This window comes from Cydia pomonella, chromosome 6 (genome assembly GCF_033807575.1).
Source record: "Cydia pomonella isolate Wapato2018A chromosome 6, ilCydPomo1, whole genome shotgun sequence".
Classification (NCBI taxonomy): Eukaryota; Metazoa; Arthropoda; class Insecta; order Lepidoptera; family Tortricidae; genus Cydia; species Cydia pomonella.
In genome coordinates this window covers 17094911-17109898 of record NC_084708.1, presented here as the reverse complement: position 1 = coordinate 17109898, position 14988 = coordinate 17094911, and the positions used below count along the sequence as shown (strand labels likewise).

General features: G+C 36.6%; 1 protein-coding gene across 1 annotated transcript in view; it reads left to right on the top strand.

Moving 5' to 3' along the window:
* LOC133519131 (pancreatic lipase-related protein 2-like) overlaps positions 1 to 10835 on the top strand; it is a 30958-nt gene extending 20123 nt beyond the window's left edge. Inside the window, exons 5-7 of the mRNA XM_061853078.1 lie at positions 3116 to 3304; positions 6764 to 6929; positions 8034 to 10835. Of these exons, the coding sequence (XP_061709062.1) occupies positions 3116 to 3304; positions 6764 to 6929; positions 8034 to 8100 (422 nt within the window). The 3' untranslated portion in view covers positions 8101 to 10835. The remainder of the gene's footprint in view (positions 1 to 3115; positions 3305 to 6763; positions 6930 to 8033) is intronic.
* The last annotated feature ends 4153 nt before the right edge of the window (positions 10836 to 14988 follow it).

Genomic DNA, 14988 nt, shown 5'->3' with positions numbered 1-14988 from the left:
TTTAGGTTAAAGTAAGGAGGAAGAATAAGGAAGCTTAAGATATAAAAATAGACTGTAATATTATACTGTAAAAATCGCGTGATAAAGTTTGGAAGTTTACACGAGAACCTAAGACACCTCCTGTATAAAGAGAAAACTGTGTAACGTAAGCTAAGCTTTATCTATAATGGTTTAAAACGAAACTCTACGAACACCTTGTAGGCTAAAGTACTGATTAAAGCACACTTACCACAAACAGATACGCCACTTTCTAACAAAAATACAAATTCAACATTAAATGCAAGTTTAAAAATTAAGATGGCAAAAACAGTTACAGCAGCGTGGCTAAGGCGTGTTAGGAGAAAAATACAGAATGGGCAATTTGGAGGCACCTATATACTTACAACTTTTTGACGAAATTTTTATTTGGCGCCAAATATGACACGGAACATTATTTTATGCAGAAATGGCAAATTTGTTATGGAGCGTTTTATGACTGAACAAGGTAGTTTAACGTGTCTTAAGACTTTATTATTCAAAAACTAATGAGAAAATTGCATTTAGTAGTAGCAGGCAGGCCCTCAAGAACCCAGGGCGCGTAGCCAACATGCCAATCGTTAACGCTCCGTAGCGAACGAAACGGAACTGTCACTGTTGTACTAATATGGAAGAATGATAGAGAGAGGAAGACGGACCGTTAACGATTGGCATGTTGGCTACGCGCCCTGGGACGTGTCTATGCTAATTTACAGGTAACAGGCCCATGAACCAAACAAAGTATCAGAGACATGCTGTGATAACGTAGGAAATATGTAGTTAAAAATGTAATTGCAATGAAAAGGGTACATACTAAAGGGTACTACCATAGTAGTTGGACATTTGTCTGACATTATTTCATTGCTGACCCCAAGTGCTATATTACAATAAAAAAGTGAAAGTGAAGGCGGACTCGCCCACCGAGGGTTCCGTACAAATTTAAATATATTTTCTTAGTTATTTTTTACAAAACTATAGTTTTGAGATTGTTCCCTGTATTTGTTGTGTAAAAAGATATTATTTGCTAAATTTCATAGTTCCAGGTCAACGGAAAGAACCATATGAATTTTGTTTTCCTTGAGAAACAAAATGTACGTTTTTTTGCAACATAAACGGCCCTATCTTTTTTTTACGTTAAATTAGAAGTTTGTTTTTTTCACAGCTTCAAGGGGCTGCAGAGTTTAGTTTAATAATATGGTCTTAATTTCAACTCGATACTTCCACGCGTTCCCAACATAAAGGGAATGGACAACAAAGTGATCCTATATGGGTTCCGTCTTTTCCATTTGAGGTACGGAACCCTAAAAACATGAAAACATATATTTTATAAAATATATAATTTTAATACCTGTTACTTGCCCAAACTGTATGAATATTAATTCCCCAGCCTAACATGTTTTTTAATGATGTTATATCTACTGTAGCAAAGTACCTGCCTAATCTATGTATATCTAAAGTTTTCCTCTTCCCTAATCCATTGTTTCCTCAAGTCTCGATCCAGCGCACACGTTTACGCTGAGCAACAAGAACAAGATGGCTCGGTTTTTTAAACAGTCTAAATTTTCTTAAGTGTAGTAGAACATTAACAGGATAGATAACTGATATTTTATTCTGCAAAGAAAAAACACCAGTGATTTCGTTTCGTGTAGCGACTGCGTGTGAAAAATTATATGCAAAGGAGATTGCCGATCCATATATGGAAATCTAGGCAGTTTGACCAAGCAGTTTTTTAAACCCATTGTAATTTGACGACCATAAAAGACACATCATTGATAAAAGATAAAACATAATGCAGACCTCTAAAACAGTCCGCAAATAGTTATGAAAAAGACGATTTCCTGACTAATGACGTCGTCAAATACCTGCCAACAACAGTAGAGGTATTAATAAAGATAAAGATAGTTTATTATTCAGGTATGCATATTACAATGCGCTTATGAAGGTCAAATAAAGCTACATCGGCTCTAACCCTACACCTCTGACCCGAGAAGATTTAAATCCCCCCTCAATTGGAGGAGGGTATCCCAATGTGGACCGGCAAGAAACTCGGCGGGACACATCTTTTCAAAACATTACATCTTATAATTAACATGCATTAAATAAGAAAAAAAATACAATTTAGATTACTATAGAAATCATGCAATTACATACAGTAGCTACTTTTCTTTATAGAAATTTGATATAAAAAAACATGTATGTCATTCAAATCATATGAATACGTAGCTCTTTCAGAAAACATATCGAATTCTTACAAGAGGAAAAGAAAAATAAAATTCATAAAGAAATGAGAATATACATTATATAAATCTGACAGATTGCTATACCTACACAAAAAAATTGATGTGCTTTCTTACCTGAGCTGTGTTGTATAGGTAAATACAATGATTTTACATTGTATACACATAATACAATGATTTTAATTGCTATACTTGTTTTTACAGTTTCTGGTTTGGACCATGCATGTTTGTCTGTCAAGTAGTCCTCGACTCTGTAATAAGCCTTCAACATCAATGACTTTTTTAAGTAATTATTAAGAGCTGGCAAGGGTAATCTTAAAGCATCGTCAGGTAACTTGTTATAAAAATGAATGCATTGTCTAACGAATGACTTTTGTACTTTGCGGACACAAAACTTTCTTATAGAAAGCTTATTTTTATTTCTAGTGTTATAGTTATGGACATCTGAATTCTTAGTGAAGGAGTCTATAGGTAGAGTAATGAAGGCCGTTTAAATATTCTACTCATGTTTAGCATAGCCCACGCTTAGGCTCCAAGCATTTCTGAGCTAAAAAAGCGAGAGTGAGTAAGTACATCGCGCCATGCAGTGAGGGCCTCACGCATTGTATTCCCGCTTCCTTAGCTCTGAAATGCTCGGAGCTTGAACGTAGACTCCTACAAGTTAACTCAGCATTTATTTCCCTCCCTATCGCTTGAATATGCAAGAGTGATAGAGAGGCAGATAACGAAATTTAGATTTTCGCAGTATTTTATTTGACAATGGTCCCCTTATCCATATAATATTTTTAACCGGGTTAAAAAAAGAGGTTCTCTTATCTACCTAGGTCTAAGTTTTCTGCGTTCCTAATTATTTACTGCCTCAGGTCTAGATCCTGCGAAGCCGTTGTTCTCGCTGAGTAACAAAGACGCGCGCTTGGACAAGCACGACGCGCGACACGTCGAGGTCATCCACACTTGCGGCGGTTATTTGGGATTTTCCGACCCTTTGGGGCACATCGACTTCTACCCGAACGGTGGCACGCGGCAGCCGGGCTGCGGGTTTGATTATAGAGGTATGTTTAAATTAGTGGTTCCTAACCTTTTCAGTCCTGTCACCCCTAAGACTAAATAGGGATCTTGATTTTACCCCTCCTCCCAATAATCACCAATAGTCTTTCTTATAGGTCTAATCTTTGTTATCTTTAATTAAGCTTATTACCCCCGTGAAATACCAGTTTTACCCCCACGGGGGTAATTACCCCCAGGTTAGGAACCACTGAACGGAATCGCCTTGCTCACTGTACTGGAACTGGAACTTGAAGCAGCAACAACTCACGCCACAACAGTCCGGGCCCGCGCCGGGGCGTCTGAAACTTCGGTTTTCTATAGAAAAAGCATCACGTGATCCCTGATCTCATATCATAGAAATAGAAGTGTCGGAAGCCTCGTTCGCCCCGGGCCCAGACCGTTCTAAATTTATGATTTCGCTGACGCTATTCATAGGACGGCTATACATACGTCATTTTTACTTCAGCGGCATGAAATGTACGGGCTCTGGTTGTGCGTGTTGTTGTTATGTTGTTAAAAATTATTTTAAAGGTGGTAGACAAAAGTAGGTACAAAAATCGGAAAAAATGAGGAAAAGTCTGTAAGTAATTTCATTTTATTTCGCAACAAATCCCATCCGTGCAACGAGCGAGGATCCGAGGATAAGCCAGTGAATTAACCATTGATGCACTCATACTCAATTGCGATTTTTAATCTTTTGATGTAGACATGTTACAAAAAATAAACGTTACAACAACATTCCGTTTCGAATGCTACTTTGTTCCCATTTTTATGAGTATTTCACAAGTCATGTGAACCGAATTACTCGTTAAATTAGTCCTGACTTCATGTTAAATGTACGAGTGAACCCTCATAATATCGAACAAGTATATTAACCATCTTATAACTGAATCATATTTTTCAGAAAATGGACTCTGTCCTGTAATAGACATGTTTGCTTTCGCAAGTATAGAATACGAGGATACGAGGTTCAGAAAGTAACCATTTCATATCCTGTCCGACCGTTGTCACAGATACTTAACTATGTCTAATGCTGGATTGCAATAATAAAATCCTGCATAGGTCGACATGTAAACATACAGTGTAATAAATTCAGTGGCAGATATAGTATACACCCCTATAATGGACGTGGTACCAGTAATGGGATGGTATGGAAATCTTTTAAAATAAGTATTAATCATCATTTTTTAAGCACTGGCAACATTTTACCATGAACAAGAGCCATAGAGATGCTTAAGTTTAATTTTTCATTGATTTCTGTTAGGTTTCAAATAAATGGCGCTAGCGCCATAAATCCCATGACTGGAGAAAAAACACATATTATTAATTTGTTAATAATATTGAAACCAATAAAATTGTAGTATCTATAATTCATATTATACATCAAAATAATTCACATTTTACACCGAAAACATAAAGGACGAATAGGACATTCAACTTTTAACGCATAAAGCGCTAGAGATTTAAGAGAATATTTGGAATATTTTTGACATTTCACATCAGTGGAGTGGAATTTTGGAAGTATCAAGTTGACAACAATATCGTTCTGCCTCTACGGTGCATTTAATTTTCGCTACATACCGGGAAACCCATGTTATCGGTTACGATCGTAGCTCAGCGGTGAATGTGTTAAAAATTGATAACCCTATTCGTCTTTTATGTTTTCGACGAGTTTACTGAAAGATACTGAAATTGGTTTCAACATAATTAGTAAATGAATGGACTGTATGGTAATAACTGTTTTGGCATTTTACTCTACTTCATATATTTATGTGCATAATTCTACGTCAATGTAGCTCTCAATATGAGGTCAATTATGTGGAGAGGCACAAAGCGAGCATAACCCGTTCCCGTCGTTAACCATTTCGGCAGTGGTACGCTGACTACAAAGACGCACTGTGCGTTTGATCCCACTGTCAGAAATTACGTCTAAGAACATATTTACGTTCCATATATAAATGGGTAGGCAGGTAGGTACATAAACTGCAAATTTTCGGGTGTTCATTTGAAAGTAGTATACCAATAGGTACAAGTCTTTAAGTACGGCCAGATCAAATAACATTGATGACCTTAGAAACCTTCATGTTTTTAATCGGTGCATTACTTTTTATTTAGTATAAAATATTAGTGAAAGTGTCAAAAAAATTATTGCAAATGTACTTTGTCCTTTTGAACGCCAAGAACACCTAAAGGCGTCGTTACTATCCGTGCTCATAGCGCCAAGGACACCTATAGGTGTCAGAGTAACCTTCACATTTTCGAGTAAGGTTTACATTAGTTCCCTTGCGCCCGGAATCTTGGCGTTTGAGTGATGTTTGTGTTTATGAGATAAAGCGTTCAAAGGGTTAAAATGCCGGGTGCAACATGTAGGTACTTTGGGTAGTCCAGGATATCGGCCATGACTGAGGCTTCCGAAGCTTCATTTTCTATGACAGCTAGGTGATCGGTGAGTACGTGATAGTTTCTATAGAAAACTGAAGGTTCGGACGCCCGGGCCCGGACCGTTCTAGCGTGAGTCATCCTTTATGTGAAGTGTCCGGAACGCTGGTCTAACCTCCTTTTACATACCAGGCCAACTTTAGTAACTAAGTTAGTTTTAATTTTAAATTCTGAAGTGATTTTGCTTGTTCTACTGTCATGTTACATCTTACTTTTTTCAATATATATATTATACACACCGTGTTTTTTTTTATTTCCGTTAATTTCAAGGGTGCAGTCTCAAAGACACCGGTATTCTAATTAACTCCATTTCGGAGATAGTCAATAGTTTTTTTTTTATCTTATAAGGCTACGAGCGTGTACACTTAATTTAGGGCTTATTTACATATTGATTAGTGTTTAGTACGATACATTTGCTAGTAAACGTAAGTATACTATCTCGGACGAGCGATGTTCGATATGACATTGATAGGTCACAGTTTTCAATTGTTTGATTGAGTTCAATGTAATGCCCTTGTTACAACAACGCTATATGCAACATTTAATTACTTTTTATAAAAACCTCTAAAAATAAAAGATTTTTTTTTTTTTTTTTTTATTACCATTGCCATTTAGTTTCTATTAATGTACTTACTCATGCCCCGAAGTTAACGGAATGCAATAAAAACACGGTGTATATACTTGTATCTATATGCGTCTGAATGCAATCAACAGGCCCGCTTTTCTGAGTGTATCTCATTTCATGTTATTAATGCGATTATTAATGCAGTTGGTCAAGCTTATTACAGTGCAGCCTAATTGAATTGGCATCTGTACACGACAAAAAGTGCAATATACGGCAAATGGTTCCTTTTGCAGAGTTGACCGCATAGCAAAACTTGCCTTCGCTTTGTGTCTAAATTCCGTATCAAAAACTTTATTGGCTCCCCTTCGAAAAAGCCAACTCCTCAAAAGGAAATTGCATCTTCACCATTTGTTGTATAATTAAATGTAAAGACTGTAAATAGATATAATCTTTTTCCAAGGTCTATGTGCCCACAATCGGGCGCACATGTATTTCGCGGAATCCATCATATCCGACGTCCCATTCACGGCGGTCCGGTGCCGCGATTACGACGAGCTCTACTACAACGGTTCGTGCGAGGGCACCGGCGAGACCCTCATCATGGGAGGCTTCGACATACACTACGGGTGAGCTAGGATCCATTAACTTTATGCCTCTGCGGATATCTTTGATTCATCAACTATTTCGAGTCCATCACATCGGACGTGCCATTCACGGCAGTCCGGTGCCGCGATTGCGACCAGCTGTACTACAGTGGCTCGTGTGAGGGCATCCGCGAGACCATCATCATGGGGGAGGCTTCGACATAGATTACGGGTGAGTTAGGATCCATTAATTACGAGGATAAGTTATTTGATCCATCAAGTGACTGTTTCCCAAATTCGTTTTTTTTTCGAGAGTTGACTCCCATGAAATCTGTATGAAATCGATAGAAGAGGGGATGCTTTTATTAAATTATTGATCTCTGATTTAAAGATTTTTGACCTACATATTTTGTTTGCTAAGACAAACAATTGCCACTGTATCTTAATGCATAAATAAATGCTACAGTGGTATTTAATTGTTCCATATAAATGAAGGCGGAAAATCTTTTCCACGTTATTTGTTTGATATTACAAAGTGGTAACTCGAGGATGACATACTCGTAAGCTTGTGCCAAGTTGCGAATCCCTTTTTTGGATCCCGTATTAACCTTTTGAACGCCAAGAGCCACTAAAGTGGTCGTGTGCTGTCGTGCCTACCACGCCAACCCAACGACCACTAAAGAGGTCATGGCAGACGCTGTCAAAGCAATTTTACTGTTGACAGATAAGGTTTAAATTCGTTTCTCAATAGTTGACATATTGGCGTGTATGCATCGTGTATGCCACATTTTGATGCGAGGGAGAAAGCGTTGAAAAGGTTAAGAGGCAGTGTGCAATTTAAGTAAACTTAATGTGACCGTTCCTACTTCTCATACTATCACAACCCTTATAATGTGTGGTAACCTGAAACAATTACCTACAAAAGCTTTCCAAACTTGCATAATTTATGGTTTAATCAAGAACAACACCACGCGTCCCTCCCCTGTCATCCGGTTTTACTTGAAAGCCGTTGACAACAAAAGAAGTAAGTTTAAGTATTCATGAACGGTGGTAACTTTCGTTTAAATTAACAAAGAACACTCGTTTGTAAAACAGTAACAGCATTAGTTTAAATCTTTGAGATCAAGGTCCATTGTTTCATTCCAGGAAAGATGGAATTTACTACCTCAAGACCAACGCAGAAAAACCCTACGCTCTCGGGGAACCGACGTGAAATACGATAAAATACTAATTCTTTGCTTTGCCAACTTCGCCTATAAATTATATTTTCATGAGAATTATTGCAAGGTGCCGTTTTACATAATTTTGTCAGGTGACAAGCAAAACTCACTAATTACATGTTCATAGGCATTATGAACCATATTACTAGTAATTAGTGAGTTTTGATTGTCATTTGACGATTTGTTAGCGACAGGAGCTGGGACGTCAGGACGTGCCTAAACGAAAAGGTATATGTTATGTGATTTCTACCAAGACACGACCAGGAAAATTTAATCTTGTATGAAGCGGCAGTTGCTCAATGACACTACTTGAAGCTCATCACATGACTCATAACTCTGGGATGGTTTTTTATATAATGTAAAATCTGATATACGTGGACTGATATTTTTATACAAATATAATTTTCAGTGTTACCTTGTTTTTATCTCAAGGTATCACGAGAGTGAAAATCCCACTTACCAATGTATTTTTGTTGTATAAGTTATGTTGGTACAAGCAAGATCCGATGTAACTTATTCATTCAACTTCAAAAGAAAAAGTTTTTATAACGCCTGTAAAAACAAGTGTAAATTATGTAAGAAAACTAACTCATTGTAGAAAAAAAATTACCTACTTAGCCTAATATTGTTTTTTTTTTTCATTAAAAACTTTGCGAAATACCTATACTTAGTAATATTAAATATAGACAAGAGTATTTTTAAGCATTTTTACGCCTTATAGCTAGTATATTAAGGCTGTCTAAAAGTAAATGTATATTTAATTCGGGACCCCGCCGTTCCACTGGTTTTTGGGAACCAGTTGTAGGATAAGCCGCGCTGTATCCTGAAATTAGATAGTATCGACAAATAAGTCATCATTATATGTTGCAGCTCAAACAACAATTTTGTGTTGGTGCTCGGAGTTCTACACACTTTTTTTTTTTTATATTTTTTTTTTTGTAAAATAAATATTATAGGACATTATTACATAAATTGACTAAGTCCCGCAGTAAGCTCAATAAGGCTTGTGTTGAGGGTACTTAGACAACGATATATATAATATATAAATATCTATAAGGACCATCAGCTTCGTAGGCAGGGTCACTACCCACTAGGCCAAACCGGTCGTCAAAAATGTTTATGTGTGTACTTATCTCACTATCCATTATGATTTTGTTTGCTTGGTGCCATATATACATACATATATATACATAAAAAAATAAGTAAGCTTGGAGTCCTCATGCACTCAGGTATGTTAAAACTTATTATTAATACGTTTTACACTCGCTTAAAACTTCATAGTTATCAAACTAAAATTTTAACACAAATAAGTTTTCGAAGAGCTCGCTTAAGACCTTTAGACTTGTTATAAATGGGGTTTTATCTATGTATGGAAGGAGCACTCAAAGCTTATTTTTTTCTCTATGGTGCCTGTGACACTTGAATTTTGGCTCTTATGCGTTTCACACACCTCTTAATTTAGTAAGTGCCGACAGGGAGGCAGCTATACGTCAGACACGGTAGAGATATTTGCATCTCACTTCTACGTATTGCTGTATATACCGCGTGTTTCCTGTAACTCGAGCAAATAATTAAACCATATATTGTACTCCTAAAACGATATAACTTTTGATTAACAACTTTTTAAAATTATGAATCCTTAAGATTTTATCTTTTTCATACAAGTTAAATATTATTTTCAATGTACGCTGACATCAGTGTGTTTGACGTTGCTTGTCAAGTTGTCACGCTTTAAACGTAACAAAATTCGCAATACATTGCGTCTTAGAATTAACTTGAATGTGTAATAAAAATTAAAACATAAGTTATTTTTAAAAGTTGCTGAACAAATGTTGGTGAGTTTGAGGAGTACACCCTACAGTTTAATTTGTTGCTCGTGTTACAGGAAACACCCGGTATAAGCTATAAGATACATTGATTGAGCAAGATGCGTAAAATCTAAGACAATTTCGTGTTTCGGATTTGACAGGTAAACGAGATGGCGCTGTACAGCTCCATACATTTTTCGGTAACTCAATTGTCAAAAGTTGACGTTTGACAATTCAGTGACCGCAAAACATATGGCGCAGTACAGCGCCATTTGTTTTGGATGTCAAACTAAGGGGCACGTTTTTTTCTTAGACTTTACCTCTCTACTACAATAAATTCTCTTTGATATAAGTAAGGTGTGTGAAGCGCTTTAGATCTTGCTAGAATTTTGGGATTTGTTATTGTAACAAATTATACTTAGATGTTATCATTTGTACTAAGCTAGAATAAAATAAGATAGTAGTTCCTATGTTATAGATTTTTATTATCTTGTAAAGTCATAGCCGTCATAGGCGATTGGTTAAATAATATTAGGGGACAACCAGAAACACTTTGTCTTATTCAAAAGTAAATTCAACTTGTGGTATAGTTAAAACAAAAGAACTTGCGTAATACATACATGGGTTAACACACCATTTAGATTTACGTTTGTGGAGACGGTCAAAGTTAAGAGCTATAAAGTTTGATTTTCTGATTGGATTTGCATTAATTCTGAGATAAAATTATCACTTAAAATATATGCACACTAACGAAAGCCCACAGGAAAGAGAACTTGTAAAATCTGTGTACTTTTGACCCACAAAAATATCGATAGCGTTTAAGACCCACGTAATAATACCTACTGATACTTGCTCATTTTATACAAGGTAGAATTATATTTATTTTTAAGTCAAAATGTTAATTAATAGAAAACAACAAGGTTGTGACTTTTATTTTTTCTCCTTGCGCTCTCTTTATGCCAGAATTAACATCGCCTAATTTTGAATAAACGTTAAATCTCAGGGCGTATTTTTGTGTGATTGAATTTCGTTTCCTTCCTTATTTACATATTTTACATCAAACATCTCGTTTGCTCGTTGACACCGCGGCCGCAGGGTTCGAGTTCGAGTAAGAAAGGGATTGATTGAACATGGGGTATGTAGAGCGTTTAAAGGTGCCTTTAGCCTTGGGGTTGCAAACAGAATTAGTTTCGGTCTACATCTTTTTTATTATTTTTTGATACAGGGGAATATGGAGTGTGGAATTAAGAGGAGTGACATCTCTTATGGTAGAACTGTTGCAAAAGTGTCCAGCTGTCAGCTATAAATAATAGTTCCAAATCTCTCCAGAGTAGCGCTAGAGTAGCTAAGAACCTAGGCGCTATTGACGGAGTGAAGTGCGCTGTCTATGATTTGATTTTTTTGTTCAAGTATTCTAGGTATTGTAGCGCCACCTATTTAAGGTTTTTTGATGACACTTTTTGGTACATGGAGATTTATTTCCTTACCTCCACCTTCCGTACAGGGGAATCCACATATAATGTCATCGAAGGGTAGTGACAGATGCGTCATGCCAAAGAGAATTTGAAATAGAGGTGGATTGTTAAAGAAAACTTTGTAGCCATAGTAAATTTACTGCCATCTTTCGACACATGATTTAAACTTTTAGAACGCCATTTGACTTTGATCCTCATTCTTTCACTGATATGTGTTGGATTTGTTAAATATCAAAAAGCTTTACCTTTACGATTTTTGTGATGGTTTTTGGATCCATGGGTCAGAACTTAGGGTAAGTAGAGAGGTATATTTTTTTTCTTTCAGTTCGGTTTTTGAAGACCCTTATTAGTTTTGAAAACCTAACTAACGACTCCCCCCACACTAGAGGGTTGAACCGAAAAAAACAAATCATACCCACATTCCATGTAGGGGACCCATCTTTAAAAAAAAATCTTCTAGTTTTTATTTTACGACTTTGTCGGTGTAACTGATTACTATATTTTTGCTAAATTTGAGCTCTCTGGCACTAACAATCATGGAGAAAAGCCGCTGACGGACAGGCAGTCAGACAGACATGGAGAAACTATAAGGAATATTTGACTACGGAACCCTAACAACGCCGACAAAATCGTAAAATAAAAACTAGACCAATTTTTTTTAGAGTGGTTCCGCAACACCAAAAATTGGGATTGTTTTTTTTTCGGTTTAACACTATAGTGTGGAGTGTCGTTAGATAGATCATTCAAAACTAATAAACCCTTCAATAACCATTTATGATAAGCGTAATATTTTCGGAAATATCGCTCTGAAAAGAAATAAAAACTATGTTTGCCCCTTTATTTCCCCTAACTTCTGAACCGTAAAAATCGTAAAACTAAAGTTTAGGAAATACTTTCAAAGAAATCTATAGCGTACCTGATCGGTTTAGCCGTTTTTGAGTTATTGCATACTACGTCGGTGGAAAACAAGCATACGGCCCTATCTATGGAATCCTACACTGAGCACGGCCCGACATGCTTGAACATTTGAGTAACTATTTGTTGACTTAAACAACCTGTAGCTCCTAAAGTATTAATCGTACGAGTAGAATACAAATAAACATAACCAAATGTGTAGAAAATTTTATGGCAACTTATCTCCAAAGTTATTATAATGCTATTGGTAAAGATATTTGAGATATGGGCAAAAACCTGAAAAAAGATACTTGCAACTCTTTAGTTTAAGGGCAGTATAAGCTTATTCTGTATGAAAGTCGATTTTTACTACTCTTTTATTTCATGAATGCGATGCTTTTTTTTAAAGTGTGGGATTTGTTTTAACAAAGACAGCAATTTCATAAATAAAGAGATAATTTTTAGACTTTTGAAATGTGGGGCGCAGCTATCGAGTGTTTTTACGCTACAAATTGCTTTTAGACATATTTTTTCGGTTTTAATGACTAATTCTCTATTTGTAGGGTTGTCCTAAAAGATAATTCCATACCTCAAAGTAGACACAACATAATCATGATACGCAGCCATAACCGCATCCCTACTGACTATCTTTGCAAGTCTAGATAGCGCATATGAGACTACATGATACTTAATAATAACAGAATGGTGAATACGAAACCCTACACTGAGCATGGCCCGGCATGCTCTTGGCCGATTTTTATTGTACTATGTGACTATGTTAATGTAAGTAATGATGACGTGTATTTTGATAATAAGGGGTTTTACTGCAATGTTCTGCCGCCAGAGAGCAGCACTAGCACATATTGAAAACTATAAAGTAACTTATGTATACTTACATACTATCGGCCCAATTCGAACAATGTTTATATAAGATGTCACATTGATACGATTCTGGATTATAACCGCGAAAATCGAAGTTCACAAATCGCGAGCATTTTTCTCTGCTACTCTATAATTACGCTTTCATTGGAGTAAAAGAGACAGATGCCCGCAATTTGCGTATTCAGTGTTCGAGGTAGGCCCTCAGATCTGTCAGTGTCAAAAGTGACATTTCTTAAACCAAAAACGCCACTTTTGACACTGACTATCTTATCGGTGTGACATTTATTGGGCCGTATTCCTTAATCAGTTTTTTGAGAAGTTTTCACAATGATATTGATGCATCAAGGCGGTTTGTTTACAGAGGCTTACAGCGAAACGAAAAAATCGAAGTTTCATTATCTGCCTCTTTATCGCTCGAATATGCAATCAAACCACTTTGTCAGTAGAAAAAGGCGCGAAATGCAATTTTTCAATGGGACGATTACCAATCGCGCCTACATTTATAAATTTGCCGGTTTTTTCTACTAAAGGAAATGGCTTGACAAAGTATAGATAGAGTTGGAAAGATAACGAAATTTCGATCTTCATGTTTTCCGGTAGGCCCTTAGTATGTGTTAGTGGCGCCCCCTACACAGAGTTTTGCGTAATATCCTCTATTAATTAGATAAGCAGACTCCATCCTTTTACCTACCTACTCACAGCCTGAAAGGAAGACACTCCCTCTATTTTACGAACGGTTCAGAATTCTGTTACACTAAATATAAGTACGAGTACGAACAAAGTTCTGAATAGAACCGAACACGTAACTTAAGTCTTTAGCTCAACTGCACCTTTCGTGTGCAACTGCATTCGCGACGTTTGCCAAACCATTTCATACTCTTAGTGTGGAATTGTATGAATTTGTATTCCCCGTTGGGATGTTCTGGAGACTGGTCCGGAATATTAACCGCGCACCGGGAGAAATAATGTGGAATAAACCGCCCGCGGCAAAACGTGCATGCAAGATGCACGGTTGACATGCGCTTGATGTAAGTATTTATTCATGTATTTCAGACACCAACGATATTTCTAAAAATTTCCGCTATTAAGGGTTTTCATCATTACTAGGGTAGCTTTTGTAAATCTAACACGAATGTATTGACGATGTCTATTTGTAAAAGATACAAAACTCAAGTAAACTCTCTCTGGATTCCGATTTAGGTACCACGTATGTATATTTTGAATTTGATTTGAAGTACAGGCGTATAATGTACATATTATATAATAGTCCCCTTGTGGCATTGTTGCTAAATTGTCAAACCCTCTTGGGCAGTTTTTTTTTAATTAGGAAAAGGTAAGCATTTGACCACAATCTCACCTGATGGTAAGTGCCGATGTAGTCTAAGATGTCTATTCACTCTCGATTTAAAAAGGTAACATGAATGGAAATGGGATTGCAGTGGGACAGAGAATAGAAAGCGAAGTCACTGTTGAGATGAATAGTTGTTTGTGCTACACCATAGCAATGTTTTTTTGTTCAAAATTCTATTCTTCTTTCGCTACTTCGGGATTCTAAATCAGTACTCACAGCAAAAACGAATTTTGCTCGTCTTGTTCTATCCCAGAGGGTAAACTAGGCCTCATTGGGATTAGTCCGGTTTCCTCCCGATTGTTCTTCACCGAAAGAGCGATTGGTAAATATCAAATGACATTTCGTACTTAAGTTCCGAAAAACTCATTGGTCACACGAGCCATAGTTTGAAATCGCGAACGCCGGATTACAAGTCACACGCTCCGTTAGGCTATCAGCGCTATAAAAAAACTAACTTTGCTCTCTTGTTGC